Genomic DNA, 25,925 nt, shown 5'->3' with positions numbered 1-25,925 from the left:
AAAGTAATTTGAAAAAGAAAAATGTTGGTTGTATCGTAACGATTTTTGACGATTTTCCTATAATTGGTAAGGATAGGGTTAATGTGCGGCTATGTGGTCTCCGAGTTTAATGTGTGGCTATGCGGTCTTGTGGTAAGACACCCGCTTTCGGATCGGAAGGTCCTGGGGTTGAGCCTCGCTCGCTCGGCGCATAGTTGAGTCCTTGGAAAAGGCTCTTTACTCGTATTCTCTCACCGAACTCGGGTGTAAAGCGAGTGTTAAAAGCGTTGTCTCTGTCTGAAAAAAAATTGAATAGATGCTTTGTTGTATAAGAAAAAGCGTGATCATTTTTATAGCGCAATATCCACTAAACATGCTCAAATCACTTTCCACGGGGTCACTAGCTAACAGAAGCACTAAACATGTAGGACGAAACATGACGCCTGTTCGGCGATAATACATTTTTTTCTCGATATAGACAGAGCTGTTAATGGCTAGGTAATGATAATAATAATAATAATAATAATAATAATAATAATAATAATAATAATAATAATAATAATAATAATACACATCTCTCTCTCTCTCTCTCTCCTCTCTCTCTCTCTCTCTCTCTCTCTCTCTCTCTATATATATATATATATATATATATATATATATATATATATATATATATATATATACATCCCTCTCTTTCTTTCTCAACTGTTAAAGGGTTAAACTTTTCTCCCAGATTCCTAGACAATCTCGACAATAGCCGTAACAAATTATTATTATCCAGTCCAATCTCGTTGACAAGTCTGTGGTGGCAGAATCAATGGCGGCGAGTGGTTTAGGAATAATGGGAGGTCATTTTATGGGGGCCGATAACGGTATTACGTGGACAATAACCACCAGTTCCACACCAATTTGTAGGGTAGGTTACTGTTAAGCCGATATTATCATTATCCCCCCCCCCCCCCCTCCTATCCTAATTTTTTTTAGAAGCAACAACCGAAGAAATTATTTCAGCAACACAAGGAAATATCCTCAGCACCTTAACACACATGATGACATTATGAAGAAGCTAAGAACGCTTGCACTAGACAGAGATTTAGGCAGGCAGATTACTAACTGGATAATAGAAATATACTGACAAACTCGAAGTGACGCACTCATTCACGGCAAGCGTCCATAGAGACTGCGCGCCATATTTGTTATCATCATCATCATCATCATCATCATCATCATCATCATCATCATCATCATCATCATCATCATCATCATACCATCATTATCATCATCATCATCATCATTATTATTATTAATATTATTTTTAATTATTATTAGTATTATTATTATTATTATTATTATTATTATTATTATTATTATTATTATTATTAATATTATTATTATTATTATTATTATTATTAATCCTAATTTTAGTGATTTTAACGCTGTAATCTGACGTCACAAATTATTTAAGTAAACTTGATATCACTACCTATTACTATATATGGAGGGAGGTAGAATAATATTTGTTTTTGGTAACATCTATTTATTTTATATTTGTCATTTTTAAAATACAGAGAAAAAAACATATATTACGTGCCATTTGTTTTACTTTAACTTTAATTCAGTTTTCAGTGGTTGCCTATACTAGGTACACATTTTTGCAGGTCTGATAACGAGGCAGAAATATGGTCTTGTTTTAACATTTTTTGTAATGAACAATATTTTGCTTATGCTTGAGTGTCTTTCCGTTACAACAAGGATATCATGCGTCGCAAATTAGGTTGTCAGACCTGCAAATAATAACACGTTGGCCCTATCCCAAAACATTGCTGTATAGATGCGGTGGGTCACATTTATTCCCGCCTATAAAGGCATTCAATAACGCCAGGAAATACTGGACTTCCTCAAATCGCCTCTTAACTGGACATGGCAGAACTGCATCAAATATGTGCAGATGGAAACTTGGAAACATTGATACCTGCCAGAAATGTCAGGCAGCCCCAGAGACCAGCGATTACATCGTCCTCCACTGTCCAGTCACTAAACTTGAAGGTGGCTACGAAACCATCTTTAGGGCGGAGGAAGACTTTAGAAGCTGGGTTGACAAAATACATTTGGAGGTGTAGCCATGCGCTACTACTAAGGCTTAATAAATAAAAGGATGCACTTTTATCAAAATAGACTGCAGGCAATTCGAATATATCGGCAGATGTGATAACAGGACGCATTTTTAGGGGCTCATTTTAACACTGTGTTGTAATGGAAAATATTTTGCGTTGTTTTGAGTGTTATTTCCACTGCAATGAGTGAGACCACAACAATTTGGGTTATCAGACCTGCATATATGTATACACGTTGATCTAAAGGAAATACTGCCTTAACCTTCTCCTTACCAGCCATTTTCAACATGTTCCCCAAAACATCACACCCGACTAACACAAAATAGATTTGTTATCACTCAGGCATAATAACAGTAAAATTCTTGCGATACATAATTTATTCAGCAAAACATGCTCTACAACACACTGTTTATTTTCTTTCAATTTTATGACGTAGAAGATAAATTTGAATAAGAAAAATGTTGGTTATATTATCGTAACGAATGTGACGATTTTCCTATAGTTGGTAAAGAGGGGGTTTATGGAGAATAATGGGTGGTCATATTATTAGGGTTGATAACGGTGACATGCAATCATAGCCGTGCGTTTTCCCATAGTGGACAGGGGGGTACTTACTGTGTCTTCTATCCCCCTATTATCTTGGAATGAGATTACCTGGTAGTGGCCAGATATCCTGGCTGGGAGGGAACAATCGAATGTATAGTTAGAGTTTTGGGAGATGGTATTTTTTTGTCTTGCATCTCTCTGTTATGCACTGTATTTTTCCCCTTTTACATATGTGACCCATCGTCTCAAAACGGTATTATGTCGGAACGAACCAGATGCTTAAAAGCCGAATTTAATGTTAAAACGTGTCAAAAATAGAAATTGTTGGCATTAGCACCCTGAAATATGGTATCCATTCTCCTAAATACTCGTAAATCGTATAAACTCAACACAAGTCTGATATTTCTGGCTATAAATTCAATTTTCAACATCTTTATCAACCAGACTTAATATCGTTTTGAGGCGAAGGGTCACATATGCATGATTTGTAAACAACTGAATGTGTTCCTCTTGGCGGGGACCTGTGCTTGTGTCTGGAGGAGACATTTTAGGTTATCTCAAACTTAGTACACTGTAGTGTGATCTCGGAATCTACATCTGTTTCCTATTTAAACAAATTCACATATGTCTTACCTTTTCTTGGGTGCTTTAATGGTAATTCTAGAACTTTTAACTATCCCATTTTCTTCTTTTTTTTTACTGGTGTTGATCAAACCTAAATGTGTTGCAAGCGACCTAAAACCTCTAAAAACAAACAATTTGGATTATCAAATCTGCAAATATGTATGCACGTTGATCTAAAGGAAATACTGCCTTAATAGGGAATAACGGGTGGTCATTTTATTAGGGTTTATAACGGTGACAGGCAAGCATAGCCGTGACGTACTCTGGAATTACAAGTATTAAAATTTTTAACCAGAAAAACTCGTCCTTTTAACTCATTCAACCCTAGAGATTTTTGCAACTTTTCAAAATTGGAAAAAATGTATTCAAAATGATCTTACAATAATAGTCTGGGCGGGGTTCCTGACCACCTATAGTGGGCAAGGAGGTACTTGCTATGTCTTATATCCCCCTGTATCTGGGTGGGGTTCCTGACCTCCCATAGTGGGCAGGGTGTCACTTACTGTGTCTTCTATCCCCCCTGTATCTGGGTGGGGGTCCTGACCTCCCATAGTGGACAGGGAGGTACTTGCTGTGTCTTCTATCCCCATGTATCTGTTTTCTAATTGCCTTCTGTCTTTGTCTTTTAATGAGATTACCAGGTTTTGTCCTGACCCTGTCCGAAGTCCTTGGCTGGGAGGGAACAGTTGAATGTATAGCTATAGTTTTGGGAGATGTTTTTCATCCCTTGTAAATCATCTCTTTGTTATGTACTGTTATTTTTAACATATGATTTGTTAACATTTGAGTGTATACCTCTTTATGGGATCTTGTGCCGGTATCTGGGTGATACTTTTAGGTGATCTCAAACTAAGTACTTTGATACTGTGCTCTTAGAATCTACATATGTTCCCTATTTGAACCATTACCCCTTTGTCTTACTTTTTCCTCAAGTTCTTTTAATTTTACATCTAGACAATTTTTACTATCCAATTTTAACCTTTTTTACTGGCGCTGACCCCGATAGCTCAGTTGGTAGATCACTCGCATCATAGGCAAAGGGACCGAGATCAATCCCTGGCACATCCAAACAAACATTTCTGACCCCATTGTCCACCCAGCAGCGATTGGGTAGCTGGGACCGTTAGATCTGGCGGAACTTCTTTGCGATAGACTAGCATCCTATCCAAAGGGTAGCAAGAAATTTCTATTGTCCGTTTCAGCTATAGAAACCGGGATAAACTCCGGCTCCATGGGCCCTGATGTTGCTCTGAAGGACTACAACTGGCGCGGATATGATCTAAATGTATTTCAAGTGCCGTAAAACCTTTAAAAACAAACAATCAATCAAACAAACAATTACAATGATAGCGCCTGATTTTTTTTTCATTATAATATAATGTCGATTTACTTTATTTTTGTTTCATCAGGAATTTATAGATGAAAACAAGGAATAACAAAATCAAGTCAACTGTAACAACATCCAGAATGTAGAATTCTTAAACATCAATCAGGTACAAAGAACAGAAAACTGTGATATCCATTTTTCCTTGTTATTTAAAAAAATGAGCTTTTTTATAGCGCAATATCACTAAACATGCTCAAAGCGCTTTACAAGGGATTCATGGCCAACAGCAACATTTAACATTTAGGACGAGACATGATGACACCTGTTAGGCGATATTACAATTTTTGTTTCGGACAGAGACAACGCTGTTAACGGCCAGGTATTCATTTTACACCTGAGTAAAGTGAGAGAATGTGAGTAAAGAGCCTTCTCCAAGGACTGAACTATGCGCCGAACGAGCCAGGTTCGAACCCGGGACCTCTCGATTTGAAAGCGAGTGTCGCACCACTAGACCATATAGCCAATTTGTTTATTTGTACATTATTCGAGGCATTTTACATGTATCTATTATCATATTCATACAATATTTGTTGGATATAAAGAGACATGTAACTCATTAAACCAAATTTAGAACTTTTGTGAAGTAGTGTCCAAGAACAAGGATATCAAAGTTCAAAAACTGTGTGAATATTAAGAGAAAATTGACTTATTAAACCAAATTTAGAATTTTTAAAGAGAAAATTGACTTAAAGTCCAAATTTATAACTTTTTGATTAGTTTTCTCGAACAAGGAAATATCAAAGTTCAAGTTCTTAAGACTTTCTTTTCCATTCACAGATTTAAATAAAATAACATTGACAATAGATCGGATCGACGTTATTCTTCCAAAAGAAATCAAATCGAAAGTAGAAAAAACCGGAAGGAAATAAAAGAACACAGCGCGCCAAAATTTTGATATTTCTTCACCACCGCCAAGATGCAATCTGGGATTCGAGGTTCAACCCAGCCTGCTGCGAAAGGGGGTCGATCTGGACCACCCCAAGCTGTTGGAGGTCAGAGGTCGAATAGCATGTCTTCAGCTCCGAATATGGGACCTATGTCATCGTCTAACATGCCTTACCAGGGACCTTTGGTGCTGACACCGGTTTTCCAGGTAAGTGCTGCCTGTTGAGAAAAGGATTAAATTGAAAGTTTGTGTTTTAGTGTATTAAGATTGATATCAATAAGGCATTCTCACAACCACGTGTATTGGAGTCCTTGTATTGTTAAACGTCAATTGTGCATGGTTGATAAAGGAAAAACCCGAAACATATACACCGTGTCTGTCTTCCTTTAATAAATTATATCTTACGTTTCAACGCTTAACGTTATTTTGTTTCCTTGAAGTTTCAATCAGCAAAGTTTTCATGACCTTGTCAGCAATTCTCAAAACAAATGTATAGTTAGTTTTGGGAGATGATATTTTTTTTCCTTGTAAATCATCTCTCTGTTATGCACTGTATTATGTATTATATATATTCTATTTGTAAACATTTCAGTGTATTCCTCTTAGTGGGGACCTGTTCCTGTGTCTGGATGAGACTTTTATGTGATCTCAGACTAAGTACTTTGATAGTGTGGTCTTGGAATCTACATCTGTTCCCTATTTGAACCAATTCCCCTTTGTGTTACCTTTTCTCTGGTGCTTTAATTGTAATTCTAGAACTTTTTACTATCCCATTTTCTTCCTTTTTACTGGCGCTGATATGACCTTAATGTGTTGCAAGCGCTGTAAAACCCTTAAAAACAAAACAATTTAGCACGATAACGGTGTGCTTAGTTCATTAAATCTAATTGTTTTAATGACCCGTAATAAAAGGTAAACAATAATTAAATAAAAACAACAACAACAACAAAACTATAATAACAACAATAACAAAACAAGAGCAACATCGTTACACTTTACGCAGATTGCACCAAGTGTGAAACAGCGGCGTAGAAGCAAAAAGTACCGCTATGAATAGTTTATTTTTATATAATAGATATTTTCAATCCCTTAACACTAAAGAGATTCAAATATCATAGGACCGTTCCGTATTATCCTAAATAACTTTGATATTTAGAATAACAAGGCATTCTCACAACCACTTATAATGAATGGAGTCCTTGTCTATTTTTGAACGTTAGTTGTGCATAGTTGATAAAGGGGAAACCCCAAACGTCCACAGTGTCTGTCTTCGTTTAATAAATTTGATCTTACTTTTTTTCCTTGGAGCTTCATTCAATCTGAAATATTTTCATTTTCTTGTCAGCAACTCTTAAAACTGGTTCTAGGGATCCAAAGATTTTCTTGTATTGCACTGTTTCCATACGAAGAGTAGAGAGCTGTGGGGCGGTGAGGAGGGGGGAGGGGGCTGACTGAAGCCCGGGATCGTGACAAAATACCAATGATAAGAGTGATAATGGGCAGGCTTCGATTGGGAACAAAACGGGCAATGTTTGAAGCCTTTCCATTATCAATCTTTCCTGACTGTTTCCATACACACTTTTTAATCTTTAACCATATAAATATTGATCTATTTAAATGTCTCGGATCTTGTCCATAACTCTTAAAACTGGGGCTGATGTGCCAAATATTTTCTTGTATTTCACTGTTTCCATACAAAAAGTTGAGAGCTGTGGGGGGATGCCTGTAGCCTGGGATCGTGAAAATACCAATTATAAGAGTGATAATGGTCAGATTTCCATTGGGAACAAAACGGACAATGTCTGTATTGTTCCTATCCGAAACCTTTCCATTGTCATTCTTTCGTTACTGTTCCCGTACACACTTTTCATATCTTTAAAACGATAACGGTGTGCTTAGTTCATTAAGTCTAATTGTTTTAATGACCCTTAATAAAAAGTAAACAATAATTAAATAAAAACAACAACAACAACAAAACTATAATAACAACAATAACAAAACAAGAGCAACATCGTTACACTTTACGCAGATTGCACCAAGCGTGAAACAGCGACGTAGAAGCAAAAAGTACCGCTATGAATAGTTTATTTTTATATAATAGATATTTTCAATCCCTTAACACTAAAGAGATTCAAATATCATAGGACCGTTCCGTATTATCCTAAATAACTTTGATATTTAGAATAACAAGGCATTCTCACAACCACTTATAATGAATGGAGTCCTTGTCTATTTTTGAACGTCAGTTGTGCATAGTTGATAAAGGAGAAACCCCAAACGTCCACAGTGTCTGTCTTCGTTTAATAAATTTGATCTTACTTTTTTTCCTTGGAGCTTCATTCAATCTGAAATATTTTCATTTTCTTGTCAGCAACTCTTAAAACTGGTTCTAGGGATCCAAAGATTTTCTTGTATTTCACTGTTTCCATACGAAGAGTAGAGAGCTGTGGGGCGGTGAGGAGGGGGGGGGGGCTGACTGAAGCCCGGGATCGTGACAAAATACCAATGATAAGAGTGATAATGGGCAGGCTTCGATTGGGAACAAAACGGGCAATGTTTGAAGCCTTTCCATTATCAATCTTTTCTGACTGTTTCCATACACACTTTTTAATCTTTAACCATATAAATATTGATCTATTTAAATGTCTCGGATCTTGTCCATAACTCTTAAAGCTGGGGCTGATGTGCCAAATATTTTCTTGTATTTCACTGTTTCCATACAAAAAGTTGAGAGCTGTGGGGGGGATGCCTGTAGCCTTGGCATCGTGAAAATACCAATGATAAGAGTGATAATGGTCAGATTTCCATTGGGAACAAAACGGACAATGTCTGTATTGTTCCTATCCGAAACCTTTCCATTGTCATTCTTTCGTTACTGTTCCCGTACACACTTTTCATATCTTTAGCACGATAACTCCCATAGTGGGCAGGGAGATACATACTGTGTCTTCTATCCCCCTATGTCTGTTTTCCAACATACTTTCAGTCTTTGTCTTGGAATGAGATTACTTGGTTTTGTCCTGGCTCTGGCCGGATACCCTGGCTGGGAGGGAGGCAGTCAAATGTATAGTTAGTTTTGGGAGATGATATTTTTTTCCTTGTAAATCATCTCTCTGTTATGCACTGTATTATGTATTATATATATTCTATTTGTAAACATTTGAGTGTATTCCTCTTAGTGGGGACCTGTTCCTGTGTCTGGATGAGACTTTTAGGTGATCTCAGACTAAGTACTTTGATAGTGTGCACTTGGAATCTATATCTGTTCCCTATTTGAACCAATTCCCCTTTGTATTACCTTTTCTCTGGTGCTTTAATTGTAATTCTAGAACTTTTTACTATCCCATTTTCTTCCTTTTTACTGGCAATGATATGACCTTAATGTGTTGCAAGCGCTGTAAAACCCTTAAAAACAAAACAATTTAGCACGATAACGGTGTGCTTAGTTTATTAAAACTAATTGTTTTAATGACCCTTAATAAAAGGTAAACAATAATTAAATAAAATCAACAACAACAACAGCAAAACTATAATAACAACAATAACAAAACAAGAGCAACATCGTTACACTTTACGCAGATTGCACCAAGCGTGAAACAGCGGCGTAGAAGCAAAAAGTACCGCTATGAATAGTTTATTTTTTATATAATAGATATTTTCAATCCCTTAACACTAAAGAGATTCAAATACCATAGGACCGTTCCGTATTATCCTAAATAACTTTGATATTTAGAATAACAAGGCATTCTCACAACCACTTATAATGAATGGAGTCCTTGTCTATTTTTGAACGTCAGTTGTGCATAGTTGATAAAGGGGAAACCCCAAACGTCCACAGTGTCTGTCTTCGTTTAATAAATTTGATCTTACTTTTTTTCCTTGGAGCTTCATTCAATCTGAAATATTTTCATTTTCTTGTCAGCAACTCTTAAAACCGGGTCTAGGGATCCAATGATTTTCTTGTATTTCACTGTTTCCATACGAAAAGTAGAGAGCGAAGGGGGGGGGGTGCTGAGGGGGTGGGGGGCTGACTGAAGCCCGGGATCGTGACAAAATACCAATGATAAGAGTGATAATGGGAAGGCTTCGATTGGGAACAAAACGGGCAATGTTTGAAGCCTTTCCATTATCAATCTTTCCTGACTGTTTCCATACACACTTTTTAATCTTCAACCATATAAATATTGATCTATTTAAATGTCTCGGATCTTGTCCATAACTCTTAAAACTGGGGCTGATGTGCCAAATATTTTCTTCTATTTCACTGTTTCCATACAAAAAGTTGAGAACTGTGGGGGGATGCCTGTAGCCTGGGATCGTGAAAATACCAATGATAAGAGTGATAATGGTCAGATTTCCATTGGGAACAAAACGGACAATGTCTGTATTGTTCCTATCCGAAACCTTTCCATTGTCATTCTTTCGTTACTGTTCCCGTACACACTTTTCATATCTTTAACACGATAACGTTGTGCTTAGTTCATTAAGTCTAATTGTTTTAATGACCCTTAATAAAAAGTAAACAATAATTAAATAAAAACAACAACAAAACTATAATAACAACAATAACAAAACAAGAGCAACATCGTTACACTTTACGCAGATTGCACCAAGCGTGAAACAGCGGCGTAGAAGCAAAAAGTACCGCTATGAATAGTTTATTTTTATATAATAGATATTTTCAATCCCTTAACACTAAAGAGATTCAAATATCAAAGGACCGTTCCGTATTATCCTAAATAACTTTGATATTTAGAATAACAAGGCATTCTCACAACCACTTATAATGAATGGAGTTCTTGTCTATTTTTGAACGTTATTTGTGCATAGTTGATAAAGGGGAAACCCCAAACGTCCACAGTGTCTGTCTTCGTTTAATAAATTTGATCTTACTTTTTTTTCCTTGGAGCTTCATTCAATCTGAAATATTTTTATTTTCTTGTCAGCAACTCTTAAAACTGGTTCTAGGGATCCAAAGATTTTCTTGTATTTCACTGTTTCCATACGAAGAGTAGAGAGCTGTGGGGCGGTGAGGAGGGGGGAGGGGGCTGACTGAAGCCCGGGATCGTGACAAAATACCAATGATAAGAGTGATAATGGGCAGGCTTCGATTGGGAACAAAACGGGCAATGTTTGAAGCCTTTCCATTATCAATCTTTCCTGACTGTTTCCATACACACTTTTTAATCTTTAACCATATAAATATTGATCTATTTAAATGTCTCGGATCTTGTCCATAACTCTTAAAGCTGGGGCTGATGTGCCAAATATTTTCTTGTATTTCACTGTTTCCATACAAAAAGTTGAGAGCTGTGGGGGGATGCCTGTAGCCTTGGCATCGTGAAAATACCAATGATAAGAGTGATAATGGTCAGATTTCCATTGGGAACAAAACGGATAATGTCTGTATTGTTCCTATCCGAAACCTTTCCATTGTCATTCTTTCGTTACTGTTCCCGTACACACTTTTCATATCTTTAGCACGATAACTCCCATAGTGGGCAGGGAGATACATACTGTGTCTTCTATCCCCCCATGTCTGTTTTCCAACATACTTTCAGTCTTTGTCTTGGAATGAGATTACTTGGTTTTGTCCTGGCTCTGGCCGGATACCCTGGCTGGGAGGGAAGCAGTCAAATGTATAGTTAGTTTTGGGAGATGGTATTTTTTTCCTTGTAAATCATCTCTCTGTTATGCACTGTATTATGTATTATATATATATATATATATATATTATATATATATATATATATATATATATATATATATATATATTCTATTTGTAAACATTTGAGTGTATTCCTCTTAGTGGGGACCTGTTCCTGTGTCTGGATGAGACTTTTAGGTGATCTCAGACTAAGTACTTTGATAGTGTGCTCTTGAAATCTACATCTGTTCCCTATTTGAACCAATTCCCCTTTGTGTTACCTTTTCTCGGGTGCTTTAATTGTAATTCTACAACTTTTTACTATCCCATCTTCTTCCTTTTTACTGGCGATGATATGACCTTAATATGTTGCAAGCGCTGTAAAACCCTTAAAAACAAAACAATTTAGCACGATAACGGTGTGCTTAGTTCATTAAGTCTAATTGTTTTAATGACCCTTAATAAAAGGTAAACAATAATTAAATAAAAACAACAACAACAACAAAACTATAATAACAACAATAACAAAACAAGAGCAACATCGTTGCACTTTACGCAGATTGCACCAAGCGTGAAACAGCGGCGTAGAAGGCAAATGCACCGCTATGAATAGTTTATTTTTATATAAAAGATATTTGTAATCCCTTAATACTAAAGAGATTCAAATATCACAGAACCCCTCCGTATAATCCTCTTTGAAATTGAGAACAATAAGGCATTCTCACAACCACGTACAATGAATAATGAATGAATGGAGTCCTTGTCTATTTTTGTACTTCAGTTGTGCATAGTCAATTATAATGATAAATAAATCTGAGCTTTTATACAGCGCAATATTCACTTAATGTGTTCAAACCATATTACAGATGGTCCCTGACCAACAGCAATACGTAACATGTAGAACGAGGTATGACGCCTGTTAGGAGATATCACAATTTGTCCGACAGAGACGACGCTATTGACGGCCAAGTACTCTTTTTACCCCCCGAGTACAGTGAGGGAATGTGTGTTAAGAGTCTTTTCCGAGGATTCAACTATGCGCCGAGCCCTGCTCGAACTCAGGACCTTCCGATCCGAAAGCAAGTATCATAACGTAGACCACATAGCCGCACAGTTATCCCATACATAGACTAAACATACTGAATGGTCGCTGGACTCGTTGATTATATGATGAATTGCTAGATTGATTGATGGATTGGTTAGTTAATTGATTTAATGATTGCTGACTGATAGATTGGTTTATGGGTTGAATGGTTGCTGGGATGATTGATTCGTGAATGGATTAATTGATTGTTGAACTGATTGAATAGTTGTTGGACTAGTTATTGATTGATTGATGAATTGAATGGTTGATTGACTGATTGAGAGGTTGGTGGATTGAATTGTTGCTGGAGTGACTGAGAGATTGGTGGATTTAATGGTTGCTGAACTGATTGAGGGGTTGGTGGATTGAATGGTTGCTGAACTGGTTGAATGATTGAATGGTTGCTGAACAGGTTGACTGGTTAAAGGGTTGAATGGTTGCTGGACTAATTGAGAGGTTGGTGGAGTGAATGGTTGCTGAACTGATTGACTGTTTAAAAGGTTGAATGGTTGCTGAACTGGTTGACTGGTTGATGACTGAATGGTTGCTGAACTGATTGATTGATAAATGAATTGATAGGTTGTTGAACCGATTGACTGGTTAAAGGATTGAATGGTTGCTGAAATGGTTTATAGATTGAATGGTTGATGGACTGATAGATTGGCTTATGGATTGAATGGTTGCTGGAATGATTGATTGCTTGATGAATTGAATGGTCATAGGACTGATTGATTGATTGGTTGATCGATTGAATGGTTGATGGACTGGTTGATTGATTGGCAGATGAATTGAATGGTTGCTGGACTGATTAACTGGTTAAAAGGTTGAATGGTTGCTGAGCTGGTTGATCGATTGAATGGTTGCTGGTCTGATTGATTGCTTAATGAATTGAATGGTTGCAGGACTGATTGACTGGTTAAAAGGTTGAATGATTGCTGAGCTGGTTTATCGATTGAATGGTTGCTGGTCTGATTGATTGCTTAATGAATTGAATGGTTGTAGGACTGATTGATTGATTGAGAGATGAATTGAATGGTTGCTGGACATCGCACGCTCTCTTGCAGCAAAATGACGGATTGTACATGGGAAATATTTCATTCAGACACGCACGTACAATCTTGATAATGCTCTTGTTATGACAACCGCTTAACACAATTTTCACACGAGAATATTATAACTGATAAGATTTCCTATCAATCATTGAATATATTATAGATTTTAATATTGCTGATAAGTGTTGAAATCTTGACTAGTGTTATAAATGTTGGAGGGTCCGGATTGCTCAGTTGGTAGAGCACTCGCATTACATGCAAAGTGGCCGACTGGAAGGGATTCCCATCTCCTATAGTGGACAGGGAGGTACTTGTTGTGTCTTCTATCCCCCTTTATCTGTTTTCCAATTGCTTTCCGTCTTTGTCTCGGGCTGAGATTGCTTGGTTTTGTCCTGACCTTGGCCGGAGTCCTTGGCTGGGAGGGAAACAGTCAAATGGATAGTTATAGTATTGGAAGAGGATATGTTTTCCATTGTAAATCCTCTTTCTTTTATGTACTGTTATTCTTTTCATTTTTAACATATGATTTGTAAACATTTGAGTGTATTCTCTTAATGGGGACCTGTGCTTGTGTCTGGGTGAGACTTTTAGGTGATCTCAAACGAAGTACTCTGATGGTGTGCTCATGGAATCTGCATCTGTTACCTATTTGAACAAATTCCCCTTTGTGTTACCTTTTCTCGGGTGCTTTAATTGTAATTCTATAACTTTTTACTATCCCATTTTCTTCCTTTTTACTGGCGCTGATATGACCTTAATGTGTTGCAAGCGCCGTAAAACCCTTAAACAAAAACAAAACAAAGTGGCCGAGTTCGATTTTGGGTAAGGTCGAGATTTATTTTATATATCCTTCTGACCCCCCCCCCTCCAACCTCTCTTGTTCATCCAGCAGTGATTGGGTAATTGGGTCTGTCAGATCTGGCTGAAAACACTTTGTGGTTGACTTGCGTCATATCCTAAAGCTACCATCAATATTAGAATCTCGGTTGCCAGACTAAGTCTGTAGTTTGAATTTATTTTGAATGATATTTAAAAAGTAATTGTTCAGTAAATGTTTAATGTATTTGGTGAGTATTAATTAAATAATTAATTATTAATTAATTATTAATTAATTAATTAATTCACTCGGCATCCCGATCACCTTCCATATATATCCAGGACAGACTCAGGTTTTGTAGGATTACAGTTGGAATATATGGGTGGGGTTCCTGACCTCCCACAGTGGACAGGGAGGCACTTACTGTGTCTTCTATCCTCCTATATTTTTTCCAACTTGCATTCTGTCTTTGTCTTGGAATGAGATTACTTGGTTCTGTCCTGGCCCTGGCCGGAGTCCTGGCTGAGAGGAAAACGGTCAAATGTATATTTAATTTTGGGAGATGACATTTTTTTCCTTGTGATTCATTTCTCTGTCATGCACTAAATTATCTTTTGTTTACATATTATATATTTCTTTCTAAAATCCTTGAAAAAGTTGTACTCAGACGTCTTTCACAACATCTCCATGAAAACAATCTATGGGAAAAATTTCAGTCAGCTTATCGTTCTTACCACAGCACAGAAACTGCTCTGTGCTGTGTTGCGAGTGATTTGCTTGATGTTTTAGATAAAGGTTCTGTTTCTCTTCTGACATTGTTAGACCTTTCGGCGGCGTTTGATACTATTGATCACGGTATTCTCATTAAACGACTTAATATAACATTTGGCTTGTCTGGGACTGTCTTGCAGTGGTTTGAATCTTATTTAGATGGCAGAAAGCAACAGGTTATGATTTTAGATAAACTTTCTCGTCAACATACATTGTCTTTTGGTGTTCCTCAAGGCTCTGTTTTGGGTCCAATTCTTTTTGTTTTGTATACTTCTCCATTATCTAATGTCATCACTGGTCATGGGCTGCGCTATCATCTCTATGCAGATGATACGCAACTTTATGCTACTGATAAAACTAAAAATCTCGAAAATATTGTGAAACGTGTGGAAGAATGTGTGACGGATGTGAAAGAGTGGATGGATGCAAACAAGTTGAAAATGAATGAGTCAAAAACAGAAGTGATGATTGTGGGAAATAGAGGGCTGTTGAAGGTGAATGATGGTCTTGAGGTGTTGATTGGGGGTGAAAAGATCAAAGTTTCAAAGACTGTGAAAAATTTGGGTGTCTATTTTGATTCAGAAATGAAAATGTCAGCTCACATTTCTGCTCTCTGTAAATCTTTATACTTTCAATTGAAGAAAATCAGTTCGATCCGTCAGTATATTGCAATTGGAACATGTAAAACATTGGTTGTTTCCCTCATTTTTTCGAAACTAGACTATTGTAACTCGCTGCTTGTCAACTTGCCTCAGGCTTCTATTAAACAATTGCAACTACTGCAAAACAGTGCTGCAAGATTAGTTTTTGGCAAAAAAAAATTTGATCATGCAACCCCTTTGTTGGCCTCTCTCCACTGGTTGCCCATTGAAAAGCGCACATATTACAAAGCAGCGTGTCTTGTTTATAAGTGTTTGGCTGGTATAGCACCGGCATATCTCACAGATCACGTGGTCATGTGTAAATTTGAAAATTACACTTTAAGATCATGTAATGACCAAACGAAAATTTCGGAAAAAAGATCAAGAACAAAATTTGGTGATAGATCGTTTGCTTGTTTCGGCCCCAAGATTTGGAATGAACTACCACGTGGTCTGAGGGAGTGCAAGTCTTTACCTACTTTTAAAAAGAATCTCAAGACACATTTTTACTGTATTTGTTTTTCTTGACTCTATATGAATCCTTGATTTGGCTATGAATTGTTATTGTTGTTATTATTTTATTTTTTTATTTTTTCACTTAAAATTGATATTTATATTGTAAAGTGCCCAGAGCTTGTGTTTTACACGAGAATGAGCGCTATATAAATGTGTATTATTATTATTATTATTATATATCATTTGTAAACATTTGAATGTATTCCTCTTAATGGGGACCTGTGATTGTGTCTGAATTAGAGTTTTAGGTGATATCAAACTAAGTACTTTGATAGTGTGCTCTTGGAATCTACAACTGTTTCTTATTTAAACCAATTCCTTTTGTCTTACGTTTTCTTGGGTGCTTTAATTGTAATTCTAGAACTTTTTACTATCTCATTTCTTCCTTTTTACTGGCGCTGATATGACCTTATTATGTTGCAAGCGACGTAAAACCCTTAACAACAAAATAAACAAAAACAGTTGGAATATACACCAAAATGTGCACAACGTATGAAGAGAGAAATCGTGAGAAAGAGAATGAGAGATAGAGAGAGAGCGTAAGAGAGAGAGAGAGAGAGAGAGAAAGAGAGAGAAAGAGAGAGATACAGAAGTGCAGCGAGAGAGAGAGAGAGAAAGAGAGGGAAAGAGAGAGAGAAAGAGAGAGGGAGAGAGATATGAACTGTATCTGAAGCCGTCAAAGTCATAAAGATAATCCATACAGACACGTATCCAAGCAGGTCGTATAAAATTGTATTTATGTTTGCTTTATGATAAAATAATTGCAGATGATATCTATGGGAGAAATTATTTTATAGCTATCTGTCTAGTTTGGAACTAAATGGAATCACAAAACTGCTAACTACTATCCCAGTATACTTGGTGGGATTCCTGACCTCCCATAGTGGGCAGGGAGACACTTTCTGTGTCTTCTATCACCCCTATATCTGTTTTCCAACGTGCTTTCTGTCTTTGTCTTGGAATGATATTACTTGGTTTTGTCCTGGCCCTGGCCAGATACCCTGGCTGGGAGGGAAACGGTCAAATGAATGGTTAGTTTTGGGAGATATTTTTTTCTTGTAGATCATCTTTCCGTTATGCATTGTATTATTTTTTGCTTTATATAGATATGGTATGTAAATATTTAAGTGTGTTCTTCTTAGTTGGGACCTGTGCTTGTGTCTGGATGAGACTTTTAGGTGATGTCAAACTAAGTACATTGACGGTATGCTCTTAGAATCTACTTCTCTTCCTTATTTGAGCCAATTCCTCTTTGTCTTACTTTTTCTTGTGTGTTTTCAGTTGTAAATCTAGAACGTTTTACTATCCCCTTTTCTTCCTTTTTTAATGGCGCTGAAAACAAACTAATAAAAAATATAACCAGATCGAGACGGTGGGTTCCGTATTGGATGAAGTGATTCCAAACTGCCGGAAGCTGTGGATATTCAAATTAATTGGGAAGGAGGAGGGGTCCCGGTAGCTCAGTTGTTAGAGCACTTGCTTCACGCGCAAAGGGATCGAGATCCGGATGGAGTCGAAATTAGCCTGACCCCCCTCCCCCCCCTCCCCTCACCACTTGTCCACCCAGCATTGTTAGGATATAGGGATTTGTTAGATCCGGCGGAAAGTACTTTGCAATTGACTAGCGTCCTAACCAAAGGATAACCAGTAATTGCTATTGTGCGTTTCACGCTATAGAAGAACTACTACATATAAATTATTATTGAACAGTGAAGAATACACCAGCTTTGGGAAATGGAGGCCCAGTTCCATACACACTTTTTCAGTTATTTTGGTTTGTCTTTCACAGAGGGACCATCGTTAACTTATAGCCTGACACTGTGGCCTTCGTAAAGTTGAAGCCTGATACTGACCAAAAAATGACGTCAAAATGTCAATCTTTTGCCACAAAAGAAAACAAATCGTGAGTTGTATTCAATAGTTCAACCAATGAAATAACTTGTTTCCATGAGCTCTACTAACGACAACTCACTAGGCGGTGCAAAAAACAAATAATGACGTCAAACTGCCAGTCCTTTTGGATTTCAGTATCAGGCTATAACATAACGATGGCTACGCTGACACTGACCAAAAGTGACGTCAAAATGCCAGTTTTTGGCCACAAATGAAAACAAATCGGTTCAAAAACCAAATTACAACGTAAAAATGCCAGTCTTTTTGTGTTTCAGTGTCAGGCTATAACTTAACGGTCACAGTGGGGCGATAAACTGCTTTGCCATAAATTTAAGTGGGAAATCGAGTAATGAAAAGTCGCTAGACCTTGACACAGATTTCATACTGACATAGAGACGGTAAAATGCACATTAAATGTATTAAAAGTAATAATTTTAAGTGCGGCTATGTGGTATAGTATAGCGGGGAATACCCAAAGAAACCTGGCGAAGGACCATGGAGAAAGAATTAAAGGAAGCAGGCCTGTCCTGGAATACAGCCACCGCAAAAGCAGCCGATCGCAAAAAATGGAGATGTCTGGTGGATGCCCTATGTGCCTCAAGGCCCGAAGAGGATTAAGTAGTAGTAGTATGTGGTATAGTGGTGTGACACTCGCTCTCGGATCGTGACGTCCTGGGTATCGACCCTGCGCATAGTTGAGTCCTTGGAAAAGGCTCTTTACTGATATTCTCTTACCGTACTCATGTGTAAAATGAGTATCTGGCCGTTGACAGCGTTGTCTATGTCGGAAAAAAATTGTAATGTCGCCTTACAGGCAGGCATCATGTTTCGTTCTAGATGTTTTGTGTTGCTGTTGCTCAGGGACCCTTTGTAAAGCGCTTTTAGCACTTTAGTGGATATTGCCTATAGAAAGCCACACTGAACTGAATACTTATTTAGAAACTAGGGAGCACTGGTGTGAGATAAAGAGGGATAGATAGATAGATAGATATAGATAAATACAGATATATATATATATATAGATAGATAGATAGATAGATAGATAGATAGATAGATAGATAGATAGATAGATAGATAGATAGATAGATAGATAGATAGATAGATAGATAGATAGATAGATAGATAGATAGATAGATAGATAGATAGATAGATAGATAGATAGATAGATAGATAGATAGATAGATAGATAGATAGATAGACAGACAGACAGACAAACAGACAAAAAGATAGATAGATAGATAGATAGATAGATAGATAGATAGATAGATAGATAGATAGATAGATAGATAGATAGATATAGATAAATGAAATCAACAGAATATATTGGAACGTGTTATAGAATATCTGACGTCAATCATTGCAGTAGCGGAATGCAATTCGATCATTCGAAAACCATAAAAAAAACATTCACGCATTCATTTCATGTCACTTTGGAAAGGATAAAACATTGAATTTATTCATAACGCAAGCATAACTCTTCTCTGACATAGATCCCACGTTCATAATAACTAATCAGTCATGCTTGAAAAAGTACAAAATCAAAATTAGATTCACTTGTGAAAGGAGATTTTAGAACATATCTGATATCTAAGTGTTCGTTCGTCACGGTTGATTGGAGGCAAAATTGGTGTGTTTGGAAATGCCGTGTTGAAATCAATCGTGTCTATTAGTATTGAATGGGAGAGATCTATATTCATGTCTTCGTCCAACCAAGTCATCAATCACATGATTTGTTGCTGTACAACGATTGGACATTCCTCAAATGTATCTAAACACGCTGCCTTGTGTTTATGAAAGTTGTAAACATACACATGAGTCATGCTGAGCAAAATGACCCAATTGTAACGTTGGATATTTCTCAAAATGTGAACACTTTTCACTATGTGGGTCATTTTGGCCACACTTTGCAATGTGACCAATGACCTCGAGCACATAGAAATGTAATAGTAATAATAATAATAATAATAATAATAATAATAATAATAATAATAATAATAATAATAATAATAATAATAATATATACTTTAGTCATAAAAGAATTGAAATACGTTTACAGACGTGGCATGCATAAAAATGTATAAACACAAAGTTGAGAATCTATGGCGACAATGTATACATATAGATATGCAAATGTACAAACATGTAAAAATATACAAACAAGAACCAATAGATCATGCCCGTTAATTCTCGTGTTATTATCAATATTGAAGGTTTAATGAACAAAACTTGAGTTTTTATATAGATAGTATGAAGTTAACGTCTATCGGGTCTTCTCAATTGCTTTTTGCCATCCACTCGCGTTTATGAGTAATTCTTACTAAACTGCATTAACCAGGCTATAGACGTTTAAGGTTACACATAGATTTGTGTGTTGGTCCCTTATACTTCATGATGGCAATGTTGTGAGCTTCTTAGCCAAGCGCATACTATCTATAGCTCAATGTCCACTAAACGTGCTCAATCAAGGCGCTTTTCAAAGGGTCCCTGACCGACAGCAACACGTAACATGTTGAACGAGGCGAGACAGACGCCTGTTAGGCGATCTTACAATTTATTTAGGACAGGGACAACGCTGTTAACGGCCATGTACTCATTTTACACCTGAGTACGGTGAGCGATAACGAGTAAAGAGCCTTTCCCAAGGATCAAACATTGTTCAGTAATTTAAATAAAATATGAAAAAAAAATTCTCTTTATTCATCCCATAGGGGAAATTTGTCTCTAAGGTCTACTCCAAGGGAAGACTGGAATAACCCAGGCGTGAGCCTCCGTGCAGCGCCGTAAATTGAGCTAGGGCGAGGTGACTTGCTCAAGGCCACACAGAGCATCGGAGGGGGGGGGGTGATCGAAATCGGTAATTTTCGGGTACGAAGCAAAGACCGTGCCGCTGAGCCACGCTACCCCTAATACAGACTCTCCACATGGAAGTAGTCGGACAATCGCGCAAATGAAGCCGTTGAAGATCCGTGAGAAGAACTGCCTTACGGAACTGAACTCCCCGGGAATGAAAGGGTAACACTGGACAGAGCATGTACAAAACTTGAGAGAACAGCTGGAAGCATGAAAAAGTGGAGGTTGGCTGAGACTAGCTTGTGTACATGTGGATGCCACAGCAGACGATGGAGCACATCCTTAGAGAATGCCAGGATGGGCCCAGCTACACTGACCATGACCTAAGAGTCTGCTCCCCAGATGCTGTGGAGTGGGTTCGGTGTTGGAGCGATAAGCTATGATTAAATTTAATTTAATTTAATTAAATTGAGCTTTTGATATAACGCAATATCCACTAAATTTGCTAAAAGAGCTTTACAATGGCCAACAGCAACATTTAACATTGAGGACGGCTGTTAGGCGATGTTACAATTTTTTTGGACAGAGACAACGCTGTTAACGTTAAGGTACTCATTTTGCACCTGAGCACGATGAGAAAATGTGAGTAAAGAGCCTTCTCCAAGGACTCAACTATGCGCCGAGCGAGGCTCGAACCCAGGACCTTCGAATCGAAAGCGTATGTCATACACACATAGCCGCAAGATGATGAGTAATTTAAACTTTTGACACATTGAATCTACCACCATTTCAGGGCCTTGAGATCGGGAGTGATTCTTTAAAAACCTGGAACATAAAGCTCGAATAGAGAACTATAGTGTGATGTCGAAACACTGGTTCCAATCTCGTTGGAAGTGTAAAACCAGTCCCTCGGAGGACTGAATACATACATCGTGTAACTGCTCGTCTGGTTGCGGAGTAGTCGCATCTTATTTTCTATTTGCTGGTCGTCAATAAAGATCATTCATCTCCGCACGTTAACGCCCCGTAATCATAATCTCAATTATTATTATTATTATCATTATTATTATTATTATTATTATTATTATTATTATTATTATTATTATTATTATTATTATTATTATTATTATTATTATTATTATTATTATTATTATTATTATTATTATTATTTAAAATAAATAACATTGTTGCAAAACTTTTGACAGGTTGAAGGTAGGTACCCCATTTTCGGGACCTTTAGCTCGGGAGTAAATCTTTGAAAAACCTGAAACGCTAACCTAGAATTGTCACATTGAAATGAAAGAATGTATATATATATACATAAAGCCTTATGCCTTTTTTTTTTTGACAAGCCTACTGACCTATAACATTATTTTAACTGGAGTGCCTTTCAGTCGAATTACTCTGATAAATAAAACGCATTTTTAAAAATTTTGACAGACAGAAGTCCCAGGTTTGAGAGTTTTTTGTGAGGTTTCTTTTGACAATATGAGGGTCTTTTTAATCGATCGATATTTGAAGGACGAGTTTTCAGGCCAAAATTTTTATTAATTTTTTTTCTTCTCAAATAAGCCAGCAATGCTCTGATGGAGAAAAAAACCCATTTCTATCGTAGTATTGAAAATACATTTTGTTGTCAAATTTAGCGCGTACTTTTAGTTTCTATTCCACTGAAACCGAATTATAAAGGAATAATACACCATTAAACTTACTGGTGTCTAGATGAGACATTTAGTGATCTCACACTAAGTACTGGTGGTGGTTGGTGGTGGTTGGTGGGTGGGGAGTGGTAGTGGTGGTAGTGGTAGTGGTGGCGGTGGTAGTGGTGGTGGTGGTGGTAGTAGTAGTAGTAGTAGTAGTAGTAGTAGTAGTGATGGTGGTGGTGGTGGTAGTGGTAGCAGTGATTATTCAATTGGTTTAGTAGTAATAGTAGTAGTATAGGAAAGGTATTGATTAGCCGGAGAGAGAGAGAGAGAGAGAGAGAGAGAGAGAGAGAGATAGAGAGAGAGAGAGAAGAAGAAGAAGAAGAAGAAGGGAGAGGAGGAGGAAGTTGAGGGGGAGAAGAAGATGAAGAAAAAGATGTTGATGAGAGAGTGTGTGTGTATGTATGTATGTATGTATGTATGTATGTATGTATGTATGTATGTATGTATGTATGTATGTATGTATGTCTGTATGTATGTATGTATGTATATATGTATTTATGTATGTATATACGCGTGTGTATGTGTGTGTGTGTGTGTGTGTTTGTTTGAAGAATAGAAAGATAAAAAGAAATAGCTCAAGAATCAAATTAGTTAGTTACACTCTCCCTCCACACCTCAACAACTTGTCCCTATAATAAACACACATTCTATCGCCCTCACCTGTTATTTTTAATAGCTCTTTCTTATCAGATCAAAAACGTTTAAATAACACTTAAGTTTTGACAGGAATAATCTTACTATGTAAGTGTGATATCTACAAAACCGTATTTTCATAATAGTCCTGACAAGATTTCTAGTCTTTCATTCTGTTGTATACGAAAGGCGCTATAGAAATATGCTTTTTAATATTATTATTATCATCACATCATTATTGTTATTATTATTATTATTATTATTATTATTATTATTATTATTATTAGTAGTAGTAGTAGTAGTAGTAGTAGTAGTAGTAGTAGTGGTAGTAGTAGTAGTAGTAGTAGTAGTAGTAGTAGTGGTAGTAGTAGTAGTAGTAGTGGTAGTAGTAGTAGTAGTAGTAGTAGTAGTAGTAGTAGTAGTAGTGGTAGTAGTAGTAGTAGTAGTATTAGTAGTAGTGGTAGTAGTATTAGTAGTAGTGGTAGTAGTAGTGGTAGTAGTAGTAGTAGTAGTAGTAGTAGTAATAGTAGTAGTAGTAGTAGTAGTAGTAGTAGTGGGTGGTAGGGGGGGTGGGTGTTGGGGGGGGGGGTGGTGGTGGTGTGAATCGTGAACCAATTTTTTCACCCCCACATAAGACCCATTCTTGTAAGATCAAAAACATTGAAATAACACAATGTTTTGACATGAATACTCTGAATAATAAAAGCCCAGATAGTTGTGATTGACAAAACGGTATTTTGACAATAATACTGGCATTGTGTAAAACTTTTCATTCATTCTCATGTAAACTAGATACTGATATGAATCGTGCTATTGATTTCACAATTGTTATCAACCCATTGTTTAGCTCTCTCTCTCTCTCTCTCTCTCTCTCTCTCTCTCTCTCTCTCTCTCTCTCTCTCTCTCTCTTTGATCCATTCTTGTGACATCCAACTAAGAAATTAGGGAGCCGGCACCGGTATAAGATACAGAACTGAACAAGTGTGTATGAAATGTGCCAGGCAAAGAAAGAAAGTAAAATACAAGAAAAAAAAACACACGAGTGTAATGGTAGTACGTCTGACCGGTAATCAGGTCTGAGGTTCGATCCCCAGTCGAGGTAGACTGGTTTTTGGTAAATTTTTTTTCATGTATTTCATCTTTCTAGCTTTGTCTGGCACCTTTCATACACACTTGTTCAGATCTTTATCTTGTTACGCAGTATAACTTTAAATTCTATCGTATAACAGAAAATGATATGAATCGTGTTATTGATTCCATCATTGTTAACAAACCCATTTTCCCGATCTCTTTATAATCCATTCTTGTGAAATCCAAATAATACTTCACTTGTAACATGAGTGCTTTTTTTTTAATAGGCCTAATCAGTGCGCCTATATAGCGCAATATCCACTACACGTGCTCACACCCCTTTACAAGAGATCCCCAGCTAATAGGTAGGACGAGACACGAAGCCTGTTAGGCGATATTACAATTTATTTTTCGGACATTGACAACGCTGTAAACAAGCCAGGTACTCATTTTACACCTGAGTACGATGAGAAAATGTCAGCAAAGAGTCTTTTCAGCTGACTCATGAATCGTGTTATTGATTCCACCATTGTTAACAAACCCATTTTTCCGCTCTCTTTATAATCCATTCTTGTGAAATCCAAAACGTTTCAATAATACGTCACTTGTGACATGAACGATTTTCTAAAAATAGACCCAGATAGATACTTGCGTATCGACAAAACGGTGTTCTAACAATATTATTTATTGTACTCTGGAAAAATCCCATATTTGAAAATTTGGCCAGAAAACTCGTCCTTCAAATATCGATCGATTTAAATGACCCTCAACTTGACAAAAAACTCTCAAACCTGGGACTTCTGGTCCAGAAGTCCCAGGTTTGAGAGGGTTTTTTTTTGTCAAGTGGAGGGTCATTTAGGACTAGTTTTCTGGCCAAATTTTTCAATATGATTTTTTTCTAGAGTACCGTACAATAGTATTGTTACGCAAATTAAGAAACAATGGAGCAGGCACTGGTGTAAGATAAGGATCTGAAAAAGATTGTATGAAAGGTGTCAGTCGAGGTTCAATGATTTTTTGGGATGTTTCATTTTTAAAAATATTTTTCCCTTTTTCGTACTTGCTTTGTCTGTCACGGTTTCACACACACTTGACTGTTCAGATCTTTATCTAGTTACGTGGTTTGACTGTTCATTCTATTGTAGACTAGAGACTCAAAATGGTATTATGTCGCGATGAACCAGATACTAAAAAAAAGCCAAATTAAAGCAAAACTGGTCAAAATTATGAATTATTGCTATTTAGCATTCTAAGATACGATATTTATTATCTTCAATGAAACATACAATCTCACTGATGTTTCTGGCTATAAAACTCAATTTTCAGCTTCTTATTCATTGCGATAGAATACCGTTTTGAGACGAGGGGTCATATATGTAAAAAAAAAATTAAAAAATTAAAGTAGTCCTTCAGAGCTATTGGGCCAATGGAGCGGGAGTTTATCACGGTTTCTATATAGCGTGAAACGGACAATAGCAATTGCTTGCCATCCTTTGGATAGGACGCTAGTCTTTCGCAAAGTACTTTCCGCAAAATCTAACAGACTCAGCCACCCATTCACTGCTGGGTGGACAGACGTGTGCCCGCACAGTGACACAAAGTATCCCCCTTGTTAAGATTAATAGATAGTATGCGCTCAGCTAAGAATCTCACAAAATTGCCATCCGGAAGTTTAACGGACCAACACACAAAACTATGTGTAACCTTAAACGTTAATAGTCTGGTTAATACAGTTTAGTGAGAATTACTCATAAACGCGGATGACAAA

At 36.9% G+C, this 25,925-nt stretch overlaps 1 protein-coding gene across 2 annotated transcripts in view; it reads left to right on the top strand.

Moving 5' to 3' along the window:
• LOC144980244 (uncharacterized) overlaps positions 1-25,925 on the top strand; it is a 55,909-nt gene that overhangs the window by 8,671 nt on the left and 21,313 nt on the right. For both annotated transcript variants that reach the window (XM_078927858.1, XM_078927859.1), the window contains exons 2-3: positions 4,673-4,756; positions 5,428-5,743. In XM_078927858.1, the coding sequence (XP_078783984.1) occupies positions 5,567-5,743 (177 nt within the window). In that variant the 5' untranslated portion in view covers positions 4,673-4,756; positions 5,428-5,566. The remainder of the gene's footprint in view (positions 1-4,672; positions 4,757-5,427; positions 5,744-25,925) is intronic.

The sequence above is a fragment of the Berghia stephanieae genome, chromosome 9 (genome assembly GCF_034508935.2).
Source record: "Berghia stephanieae isolate SIO BIC M18660-M18661 chromosome 9, UCSD_Bste_1.3, whole genome shotgun sequence".
NCBI lineage: Eukaryota > Metazoa > Mollusca > Gastropoda > Nudibranchia > Aeolidiidae > Berghia > Berghia stephanieae.
The sequence above is the reverse complement of the archived record's forward strand: the minus strand, read 5'-3'. Positions and strand labels throughout refer to the sequence as shown.